We start from the raw sequence: 13,026 nt of genomic DNA, 5'->3' as shown, positions 1-13,026 counted from the left end.
AAGGTGGAAAACATCACATTTGAGCTCTAAGAGAGAGGGAAAAAGCAAAAATGAAACCAGTAATAACTAATAGTTAGAGAGAATGCCAGGCTTACCGCCAATTAGGGTTTTGCATCGTTTGCTCTTGATTGGAAATCGAACTGTGATGACTTGAGAGTTGAGACTTCGAGAGGAGTTTTCTATTTCACTGGACTTTGGAGTTCACTGACTTGAGACTTCGAGAGGACTGAATCAATGAAGAATGAAGAGTGAAGACGAGAGGCGGAAGGAAGCTTGGTCTTCACTGGATTGAACTGTGAAGAGAGGTGGAAGAGAGGAAATATGTGAGAGTGAGAGAGAACATCGATATAACTAGGGGTTGTCTGATAAATGAATAAGTTTACTTAACCCTAAAATTTTAGGGTAGTATTTATATATAGGCCCTTATAATTTTGAATTTTGGATCGGATCGAATTAAAATCATGCCAATCCGAATCCAATCCGAAAATCTAAAATTTTATAAAACATAATCCGTATCCAATCCGAAAATTCGAAATCTGAAAATCCGAAATAGAGTGGATCGGATCGGATTTTGGATATCTGATCCAAATGCACAACCCTAGCCTAAAGGGATAATCAGCGAAGTTACCGTTTTTTTTTCAATCAGACTCGTCCTCTGTTTTGTTCATTACTGAGGACCACTTGTAGTTAGAAGATGTTTTAAATGTAACGATCTTGAAACTGGAAATGATTTAGCCGTTGAATGGCACAAACGTCCTATCAAGCTTGATGAACTAGTGAAAATTTTCTATGGGAAATTTTCATTCATATACCATATAGGAAACTATATTACCAAATATGTTCATAGTTTGCAAATTACCCTTCATGCTAATAATATTTCTACAAAATATATACAATGCATTAAATAAGGAATTATTGTAGTTGTAGGATTCCTTATTTAGGCGCACTAAAAAGGGGAATTAAATATTCTTCCAGATCTTCCACAACGCAAATCATGCACAGTAATAATTATCGTCGGCTTCGTTACAAAATTTCCATACTCTATTTTTGCGATACACTCTGTTTCAACATTTTCTCTAATTTCACAAATCAAAAACGACCAAATCTTCTACAATTCTTCTACAACAAACGCAATTATGGCGAAAATCCCAATTATGCTACAACTGAATGAGAATTGGGATAGCTATGGGAGATTTAGAGAATTTCAGGTCAATGGCATTGTAGTCGATGAGGATGCGAGTTATAGTCTATTGATTTCTACAATGGCACAGCAATTAATGATTGATACATCCGAAAAAATTATAGAAATCAAATACATTGTCAACGAGCATTGTCCTCCAATGGAAATTAGGAAGGATATGGGTGTTCGTGTATACATGGAGATGAAAAAGGAAAACGAAAACTTAGGATCATATCCGCTATGTATAACTGTTCGCGATTTCAATATGGAATTGAGTATCACCAATGAGAACACAGTTGTAGGTGTGTGATGTTATTTTTTCTATGAAATTCTGGTACAATGTCAATGAGCTACACTTTATCTACATTTTATCTACAAATAAACTACATATATATCAATATAGATTACAGAATATATACAAAATTTCTACATTTATTCTACAATAAAACCACATATAATTTGAAAAATTAATATGAAATACTGAATTTCAACCTTTCTACAAATTATCTACAAACTGGTCATAACAGTATTTATATTTATTTTCATGCAGGTTCGTCTGGAATACTAAAGTTGCTTGATATGCCAACATCTCCCGTTATAGAGGAATATGAAAGTATAATAATAACAGATAGTACACCAAGTTCTATTGAAGTAGGACAAGTATACCAAAATAAGGAAATAATTGCAACTGCAATGAAGCACTATTCTGTCATGCACAAGTTCCAATTCAAGGTTAAAAGATCTAGTGCTAGAAGGTATGAACATATGAATAGTCAAAGATTATTATTTTTTTAATTTTGTAGTTTATTTGTAATTTTTTACTTCTTCAGTTTTTCCTTGTGATAATGTTTAACAGAATTGTAGTTGAATTGTAGTTATGTTGTATATAGATTGTATAATGTGATTGTTTAAGCTAAAACAGTCTTTTTTTCTTTTTAAATCTAAATTTTAAACCATTGTTTAAAATGTATTTATTTTGTAGCTACTGGCTGATATGTATTGGTGAAAACTGTACATGGCACTTCAAGGCAACTAGCATAAATGATTCTGCAATGTTCAAGGTCAGAAATTTCGACAGCCAGCGCACATGCTCTTTAATGGACAATACATTCATACAACGCAAACCTACTGCCATGGTAGTTGGTAGCATGGTTATTCCAAAATATTCTGATCCTAAGACAATTTACACATCAAAAGACATACAATTTGACATGTTGTCTGAACACGGCGTGAATCTAACCTACATGCAAGCCTGGAGAGCAAAGGAAAAGGCTTTACAGTTTTTGAGAGGTCATCCTGCTGACTCCTACAGCAAATTGCCTAGTTATTTGTATACTCTAGAGAAGAATTATCCAGGGGTCTATAGTTAAATTGAAGAAGACAGACGATGACTGGTTCTTGTATGTATTTGTTGCGATTTGTACGTCAATCAGTGGTTGGGAATATTGTAGGCCAGTTGTAGTAGTTGATGGGACCTTTTTAAAGTCAGCATACAGGGGAATAATGCTAACAGCTAGTACAATGGATGCAGCAGGTACTGAAGTTTTATTGTAGAAATATTGTAGCTTGTATGTTTTTTGTAGTACTTGCAGATTAATTATAGATATATTGTAGATATATTATAGAAAAGTTGTAGTTTGTATATATATGTCTTCTTCTGCATTTTTCCTGCAGCCAATTAATTGTTTCTTGCCACATAATGTAGGTACCATATTACCATTGGCATATGCTGTTGTTGATTCAGAGAATGACGCATCATGGAAGTGGTTTTTTGAGCAATTCAAACTCGTGTATGGTGAAAGACCAAATATGTGTGTTGTTTCGGATCGGAATGAGAGTATCTTGAAGGCAACATCTATTGTATATCCTGACATGCCACATTATTCTTGCATGTGGCATATTTGGACAAATATGTCACGACCCAAACCGATGGGCCACGACGGGCACTCGGTACCTTACTCAACCGAGTACCAACGTAACATATCTTTCTTATTACATTATCATATACACATGACATACGGGCCTAATAGGGCAACATGATCTTTTATAAACTCAAAACATAGGCCGACAAGGCCGTACAATCTTTTACGTACAAGACATATGTCAACAAGCCTCTAAGAGTACATAAATATCATATAGGCCGGGATAGAGTCCTGCCATACCACACAATACACGTCTAAATCATACTAACCAAATAAGCAACTCCGAAGCAAATGGAGCGCACCAACATCTTCCGCTGAGCTGATAGCCTACTTGGAGGGCTCTCGACTTGTCTATCGGGACCTGCGGGCATGAAACGCAGCGTCCCCAAGCAAAAGGGATGTCAGTACGAATAATGTACCGAGTATGTAAGGCACATAAAAATGTACATAAGAGACATGGAAGAAATATAGAGTACATGACTCAACCTGTAAGTCTGAATAACTTTGTAAATCATAAAATACTTTTAGCGTCATGCATCTGCATATGAATGTCATGTCGTGCATAGGTACATGTTTCATAACATTATCAGCCTCTGAGGGCATCCCATCATATCATATCATATCATATCGGCCACTGTGGGCAAAATCATCATCATATACCAGCTGATCAGGTGGTGGTGCGTATATAACGCCATAACCTTTCCCATATCCCATATACATATATATACATACATATATACGCGTATATAACGCCGTTTGAGTACATACATATATATGCGTATATAATGCCGTTTGAATCATATTTCAGCAACTGTGGGCAACATCATCATCATATATCAGCTGATCAGGTGGTGGTGCGTATATAGCGCCATAACCTTTTCCCATATCCAATATACATATATTTACATATATGAGTATATAACACCATCTGGTCATGGGTCAATGAACATGAATGCAATGCATGAAAAGTACGTCAATAAAATCATTCGGAATGTCATAAGACCATTTTTCCTCTGAGTAATATCATAAAGTAAACTCTTTTCAACTTTCGTATTTTTCTGAGACCCATGAACAGATGATAAAATATTATGACACATGAAAATTAAAGAACATAGATATTTCTAATACTTCTATGAATAGAGTTACTTATGGAATTTGTGCATTTGCACGTTTCGTTCGTATCTTATGGATCATGCCAAAAGAAAGAAGGGATAGCCTTAACATACCTGTTCATCACCTTACTCGGAATTAGAAACAACTAGGCGAAAGGCCATTGATGGCTTCCAGCCAGTGACCCATAAGTATGCATTTTCCAAAGGGCTTAACCAAACTGAATTGAAAAATGACAAGATATCTTCGTGTGTTGCTGCTCATCTAACCGTGTAGTAATCTTTGTGATGTGTGGTTATTTTGATCACCAAAAATTTGTGATCTTTTACGTATGAAGTTTCCATTGGAACGTTAAGTAGGAGCCTAAGGAACTCTTCAAGTTCAATTGAAGTTGGAGACGTTTTCTGAACATGGGTTTTGTCATATCTTTGTTAATTCTTTTACTAAAAGTAAACTAGAAAATTGATATGTTAGTGTTGGGAAATGTGCCCAATTTGCCACTTAATAAGACTTGATCAAGAGTCACCATTTTGTATATGACCTTGCTGCCACGTGTTTGGATATATCTTATCCAAATTTATCCCCATTTAATTAGGCAATGTCCCGTTATCCGGTAATTAATCAATTACCCATAAAATTAAGAATTATTCCCATTTACTTAAAATATTATTCACTTTTCATATACCTTATACACCTTACTTTTATGGTCATGTGACACCTTGTATGGTACTAGTCCATAAATACCGGGATATTTAGCTCGGGCCGTATTTTACCCCAGCATGCCAAACTTTGACAAAATTCGTTTTCTTCGGTTTGCTTACCCTCGCACTTTCACGAATTTACTTGTCACTTGTTTGAAATAACATAAGACTTATAACCTCCAAATAATCTTTTCCTTGAACTGATGTACATTTCCTTATGACAAATTCAATGTACAATACTACAGGGTACAACATAATCGTAATTTAATACTGCGAAGCGTAACATCATTGACGTAATATTGCGGGGCGTAACATCATTCCCTCCTTTGGAACATTCGTCTTCGAATGTTGACTGATACTCTTATCATTTTCATAACTTATAGCTCATGTGAATACCTTAATACTCACCTTGCCATTTAGGCAGTTGTTCTACGAATAAATCCAAAGTCCAGGATATTCCCGCCTTTAGTCTTTTTGCTCGTATCATGACATGTGATCGAAATCTTCCTAATCTTGTAACTGTTGTTACCTCTTGTCATGCAACCTGTATGACCTTGGCTTTGTAAGTGCACTTATGCAATTCATCTTTCCTTTTTCCTTTTTCCTTTTATCTTTTAGTCAATCTCTAGGCCATACTTTGTATATACAAGGCTTAATAGGATGCCTCTCTAGGACTCTATAGGTATACTGAAGTCCTTTGCTCGACACTTTGTAGAACTTGCGAATATGGCCATATCTCATTTCATAGATCTGGTTACCCACTTCATATGACTTTACTGCACTTACATGGGTTATACTATACCATAATTTTTCTGCTTCAATCTACCTTTACTGAGGTATGCTTACCAAGCTCCCAGTTACTTTTGTTGCCTATCCTTTAGGTATAAATCTCAATCCTTCAATGCTCTTTCATTACCGTTCGTCTTAAGAACGACGACCTAATCTCATCTCATACTTTGTAACTTTTGTTCGTCCATTGTTGATTTGCCTCAATATCAATCTACAATATACCACTGATAACTTGAAACTTCTTTACGGCATACCTTGCCACTAGGGTTTACGTTCCATCGAGGAATATTTGAAGTGATTTTCCTAATCCATGTAGGGGTGATATTATACTTCAATGACCGTAATTTATAGCATTCCAATATGATTCACTTATGTGGGTATTTTAATCTCGTACAATCCATGAAATCCTCTTCAAATCACTGCTCACCTGAAGGCCTAATCGTCATCCTTTATCCATCATAATTACACCCTCATTGTACTATAAGGGCAACATTCCATCTTTTCTAAATGGTACTTGTCTTGGATTCCTTTGAGTTCATCCAGGTTATACCGAACATTCAATAACTTAGAGAAACCATTATCTCTCTTGTTTCCATGGACTTAACCCTGAGGACTTATACATTCTCGTCACCTTTTCACTTGCCTTTCCTCATCCTTACTCATGTTTCCTTAAAACTTTGTCGCTCTACCATACTTTAGCTTGCGACCTATACATATCCATCTATAATACTCGCAACTTTCCTTCAACTTGCTTGCCCCATAATTTTCCTTATGTTATTCTGGAATGTCAAGCAATACATCACATCGTCTCCAACTCTTCTCTATTCTCTTAACTAGATCTCTCAGTACTTAGAAACCATAGGTTGGAAGACATACCGCTGACGATGCGGTTATCACTTCCGGTTATTGGATCCCCGTGCTTATAGCCTTCTATCTGAAGTGTGGACTATTCACGATCTTCTGCCTTTAGGTATCTCGTACGTTGTTCACCTTTACCTTACTTACCCTAAAATCTCGTATCGTATCTTCTATATCTTTCATAACCTCCCTTCCACCTAGGCGTAATTCACGTCCATAACTTGAAGCTCTATAATAATACTCGCACCTCTGGTACATACACAATCCGGTGGGAGCTTCGTACTGACTTTTTATGAGGCTGGTACTTCTTCTAACTGGCTTCCTTGTGGAGCCATTATAGATTATGGTCACTGTGTTATTTCTCTTGAACCTTTGATATTAAGAGCAATTCTGTCATGTTCTCAAGCACAACTTCTATAATTTTTCTAGGTCCAATAATCAGACTCCTGATTTGCTTAGGTGATGTAGTTCTTGAGTTTCCTCTTCCTTCTAATCGGCCTTTACGTAGGCTTAAGCTATCTTCCGATCTGTGGCTCATGGTATCAGTTATTACCTTAGCCTTTCATGGGTATTATGGAATATACATGATACAATCTCCTAACAATTCAATCCTTTGTCTATGCCCTGGGCTCAATTCTTTCTTTTAACTTATACCGGAGTCTTCTATGGCTGTATGATTGTCAACAAATATGCTGCCTGGATAATGTTCCAAAATCTTGAGTGTATCTATAACGTACTAACTCTGGATCATTGATCAAATAATTCTTTCATTCCGTCTTAGCTTTCTTTCCACGTAAGCTATTACTTTTCCTGGTCTTTCTGCCCCTTGTTGCATCCATACTTAGCTTATCTTAGTGTCCACACATGCCAGAGTTTTCATATAACTCATATGATCTTGAATATTACTTTTATCTTTACTTCCCGTTCATTAGCCACGGTAGGTGCCACTTTCCGTTGGAGTGCTTCCAGTGTTGTTGTGAGACTATTGTTACACGCCCATTTCCTCTTTAAGTCGTTGTGCTTAGGTTGAAGCCTTCTTCCTTATTTCCTCAACTTGTCTTTCATTGTAGTATTTAGGGAAGACCCTCTGACTCTTGTAAAGATGCGAACTTATTATACTGTATTCCTGATAGAATTTTTGATGTTCGTGCTCACCTGTAATTATCCTTAGTTACTTACCTCCATACTCATCAGCTCGTACGGCTGCTTCTGAACTGAAGTTTTGACTGTCTTCCTAGTGGAACTATCTTTTCGTAACACTCATAATACCCTTAAATACCCCAACTCCTATTTGAATATATCTCAAGTATTACAATGTCATAACTATGGGGCTAAATTCACTATATTAGTATTTACTATCTTTATCTTGCACGACTTGCTGTCTTGTTCTGTATCCTCTTGACTAGCCATAGCTAGGCTCTTTTTGAATCAACTACTAACTACTCGTTGGCCCATCCTCATGTCAATATTCCACGAAATCTTTCTTGGGTTATTTCGTTGGTCTTAACTTATGTCTCGCATTGGCTCCTTAATTATCATTAACATCTCGGACAGGAACCCTTACATCTTCTCCCTGACGTCACGTTTGCATAATATTTTGGAATCGTAGCATATCTGTAGTATTTGGATAAGTGCAATCTCATCCCTTTCTCATTTTTATCGCATTCTTCCTTTTATCATTCCATATTCCCTCCTTTGGGGAGTACTAACAATTGCAGCTACGACGACCTGCCTATAGATGTTTCACCTTTTCATCTTTGGCATCCTTTCACATCATCTATGACTCTTACTCGCCTTTTGGTAATCCTTCCATACCAAGGATAGCAAAATTCGTTACTCACGAGGGTGAAATTTAGTATAACTGGCACATACAGTCCCTTAAGCTGAACTTTGCTCACATTGCTTGCTGTAGGGAAGCGTCTTCCTGAATGATCATTCTCAGAATTTCTCGTGAATCTTCTTTTGTCGTCCATTCTATTATTAGCGGAAAAAAAAATCTAAAGTTCTTATGATAGCGACTATCACCAGTCACTCAGTTCCTAATTCATGTTTAGTTTATCTTGTTCACCAGTCCATACTGGTTCTATTACTCTAAGGATTAACTCTCCCCTCTGGTAGTCACGTTGGAGTCACGAACTTATTTCTCGAAATGAGGATATAACCTTATGGCCTATACTCTTTTGTTGTCTTAAGGCACATCACCTTTCGTCTCTTCCCTCATTTGACTATAGGTTTTGTAACACTCTACCGTTTTCATCCAGGTATCACACCTTATTCATAATGCTTTCTTATCCCTCTTCTCATTATTCTGCTAATATTTCTGCGACATTCTTTTGCTTTTAGCTTTCCTTTTCTCCATCTAGTGGCTCTTCAAGTTGCTTAACGTTCTCGCTTTACTAGGGACACGAGCAACACTACGGTAATATTTATCCCTGCAAGGCTTATAGTGCATGTCTTTGTAGCACTCATATCTGGCTGCACTATTTTAGAGTGCACCATCTAGGCGTCTCATAAAGAGATCTATCAACACATTTGCAATATCCTTCGAAAATGTTAACTGAGGCAATCAATTCATCCATCATATCTTCTTATACTGCTTTTGTTAACCCCCCATAGGGCATATCTGGAAGGGGTACGACCAATTGTATATACTTATGTTACTATTGAATATAACTCAAAAAGCTTATGTTCCTCTGCCTGAATTATAAACACCGTTCACCTTCATTAACTGGATGCCTCGTACTTTTCTTCATCTTACTTCCTTTACTTGTTGACACTTGTATTTACCTTCTAAATCTCTCATTGTCATTCACCATTAAGGTGGATATGTATTCTTGCCTCAAGATCCTTACCAAGAGGCTTACACCTTTTCGTACGCACGTGATCTGTTGAAGACCTCATATTTACTTATCATAAACATGATGCAAAGTCGAGTTCCTCTGACTCAACTCTCCCATAGCTATATATCTTACCACCTGCCTTTCTGGATGTAGGAATCGTCGTAATATGAATAAGGTAGAGTTTAGGAAATTGAGTTCTTACAACTGAGCTCTACCACACGATCTAGAGAAAGAAGAAAGAGTGACAGTCCTAAATGCCTTGTAGCCTCCTGCTTATAAGTGTGGTGCACGACACACCCATAAACAAGACTCTACTAGACACGGCTTATAGACTCCCTAGGACAGAACTGCTCTGATACCACTTTTGTCACGACCCAAACCGATGGGCCGCGACGGGCACTCGGTACCTTACTCAACCGAGTACCAACGTAACATATCTTTCTTATTACATTATCATATACACATGACATACGGGCCTAATAGGGCAACATGATCTTTTATAAACTCAAAACATAGGCCGACAAGGCCGTACATTCTTTCACGTACAAGACATATGTCAACTAGCCTCTAAGAGTACATAAATGTCATATAGGTCGGGATAGAGTCCCGCCATACCACACAATACACGTCTAAATCATACTAACCAAATAAGCAACTTCGAAGCAAATGAAGCGCACCAACATCTTCCGCTGAGCTGATAGCCTACTTGGAGGGCTCTCGACTTGTTTATCGGGACCTGCGGGCATGAAACGCAGCATCCCCAAGCAAAAGGGACGTCAGTACGAATAATGTACCGAGTATGTAAGGCACATAAATAAGTACATAAGAGACATGGAAGAAATATAGAGTACATGACTCAACCTGTAAGTCTGAATAACTTTGTAAATCATAAAATACTTTTAGCGTCATGCATCTGCGTATGAATGTCATGTCGTGCATAGGTACATGTTTCATAATATTATCAGCCTCTGAGGGCATCCCATCATATCATATCGGCCACTGTAAGCAAAATCATCATTGTATACCAGCTATCAGGTGGTGGTGCGTATATAATGCCATAACCTTTCCCATATCCCATATACATATATATACATATATATAACGTCGTTTGAGTACATACATATATATGCGTATATAACGTTGTTTGAATCATATTTCAGCAACTGTGGGAAACATCATCATCATATAGCAGCTGATCAGGTGGTGGTGCGTATATAGCGCCATAACCACTTCCCATATCCAATATACATATATTTACATATATATGTGTATATAACGCTATCTGGTCATGGGTCAATGCACATGAATGCAATGCATGAAAAGTACGTTAATAAAATCATTCGGAATGTCATAAGACCATTTTTCCTCTGAGCAATATCATAAAGTAAACTCTTTTCAACTTTTGTATTTTTCTGAGACCCATGAACAGATGATAAAATATTATGACACATGAAAATTAAAGAACATAGATATTTCTAATACTTTTATGAATAGAGTCACTTATGGAATTTGTGCATTTGCATGCTTCGTTCGTATCGTATGGATCATGCCAAAAGAAAAAAGGGATAGCCTTAACATACCCGTTCATCACCCAACTCAGAATTAGAAACAACTAGGCGAAAGGCCATTGATGGCTTCCAGCCAGTGACCCATAAGTATGCATTTTCCAAAGAGCTTAACCAAACTGAATTGAAAAATGACAAGATATCTTCGTGTGTTACTGCTCATCTGACCGTGTAGTAATCTTTGTAATGTGTGGTTATTTTGATCACCAAAAATTTGTGATATTTTACGTATGAAGTTTCCATTGGAACGTTAAGTAGGAGCCTAAGGAACTCTTCAAGTTCAATTGAAGTTGGAGACGTTTTCTGAACATGGGTTTTGTCATATCTTTGTTAATTCTTTTACTAAAAGTAAACTAGAAAATTGATATGTTAGTGTTGGGAAATGTGCCCAATTTTCCACTTAATAAGACTTGATCAAGAGTCACCATTTTGTATATGACCTTGCTGCCACGTGTTTGGATATATCTTATCCAAATTTATCCCCATTTAATTAGGCAATGTCCCGTTACCTGGTAATTAATTACCCGTAAAATTAAGAATTATTCACATTTACTTAAAATATTACTCACTTTTCATATACCTTATACACCTTACTTTTATGGTCATGTGACACCTTGTGTGGTACTAGTCCATAAATACCGGGTAATTTAGCTCGGGCCGTATTTTACCCTAGCATGCCAAACTTTGACAAAATTCGTTTTCTTCGATTTGCTTACCCTCGCACCTTCACGAATTTACTTGTCATTTGTTTGAAATAACATAAGACTTATAACCTCCAAATAATCTTTTCCTTGGACTGATGTACATTTCCTTACGACAAATTCAACGTACAATACTACAGGGTACAACATCATCGTAATTTAATACTGCGAAGCGTAACATCATTGACGTAATATTGCGGGGCGTAACAAAATATACGGGCAAAGTTCAAGAAGGGACATCTTAAGTTAAGTGAATTATACTTTTCCACGGCACGATCATACACCCTTGATAAATTTAATGAAAGGATGTCAAAGATTGAGGAGATTGACCCCCGTGTTAAAGCATACCTATACGATATTGGCTATCATAGATAGTCTCGAGTACATGCTACGGTGAATAGAACTTGGACTATGACATCAAACATTGCAGAGTCGTTGAATGCTGTAACAAAATATGCAAGAGAGCTGCCGATAGTAAAGCTATTAGAGTATATGAGGACCCTTCTTGAATGTTGGACGAAAGAAAAGTTATTGAAAGCAAAGGGTACATTCACATACCTTGGGTACAAATTCAACAAAGAGTTGGATGACAACAGAACATTGTCGCACAAGCTTAGAGTAAGATCTGATTATTTATTGAATCAAATTAATTTAAACAACGATAATGTAGATATTTTGTATATAGTTTGATTTTAACCATATATGAATTGCTTTTTTGTTTGTAATATACTCGTAGGTGAGGGCTTCAATAGACAACATCCATACAGTAATAGATGGTGTGAGGTGCTATAATATTTGTCTTGAAAACAAGAGATGTAGTTGTGGGCAATTCCAGCTTGATGAACTACCTTATCCACATGTTTTGGCTGCTTTAAGACACAGGGATGAGTCTTTGAACAATATTGTTCTCCTTATTACACAAGGGCAAACCTCTTGCGTACTTATGAAATATCAGTAAATCCCCAGCCTAATGAAAGCAAATGGAATGTGCCACAACATATAACTGAAGAAGTAGTAAATCCACCTAAAGGAGGGAAAAGGCAGCCAGGAAGACCTCGAAAAGAAAGATACAAAACATATGATGAAATAAATTCAAAGAAGTATAAGGTTTCATGCAGCAACTGCGGAGGAGAAGGGCATAACAAAAGATCTTGCAAGAATGCACCCAAAAAGAAATAAAATTTTATGTAGTTAACAGAATATTTAATAAAATTGTTGGTTAGTTCTGGATAACAGATTTTGATGTGTAATTGTTGGTGTTTTTTAAGATCATAATGTAGTTAGTTAGGATTTTTCTGTATTGAGACAATACTTTCATAGATTGATTTGTTTATGAATGGTTTCTGTATATATAATCTAG

General features: G+C 36.6%; 1 protein-coding gene across 1 annotated transcript; it reads left to right on the top strand.

Moving 5' to 3' along the window:
• The first annotated feature begins 12,077 nt into the window (after nt 1-12,077).
• On the top strand, nt 12,078-12,624 carry LOC138883496 (uncharacterized). The gene is made up of 2 exons (XM_070164185.1): nt 12,078-12,284; nt 12,403-12,624. The coding sequence occupies exons 1-2, from the start codon at nt 12,078-12,080 to the stop codon at nt 12,622-12,624; spliced, it is 429 nt and encodes a 142-aa protein (XP_070020286.1).
• Nucleotides 12,625-13,026: the final 402 nt, after the last annotated feature.

Source organism: Nicotiana sylvestris, chromosome 12 (genome assembly GCF_000393655.2).
Source record: "Nicotiana sylvestris chromosome 12, ASM39365v2, whole genome shotgun sequence".
NCBI lineage: Eukaryota > Viridiplantae > Streptophyta > Magnoliopsida > Solanales > Solanaceae > Nicotiana > Nicotiana sylvestris.
The sequence above is the reverse complement of the archived record's forward strand: the minus strand, read 5'-3'. Positions and strand labels throughout refer to the sequence as shown.

Coding starts and splice junctions, on each gene's coding strand:
- LOC138883496 (XM_070164185.1), top strand. CDS start 12,078: ATGACATCAAACATTGCAGAGTCGTTGAATGCTGTAACAAAATATGCA. Junction 12,285..12,402: donor CATTGTCGCACAAGCTTAGA/GTAAGATCTGAT, acceptor ATATACTCGTAG/GTGAGGGCTTCAATAGACAA.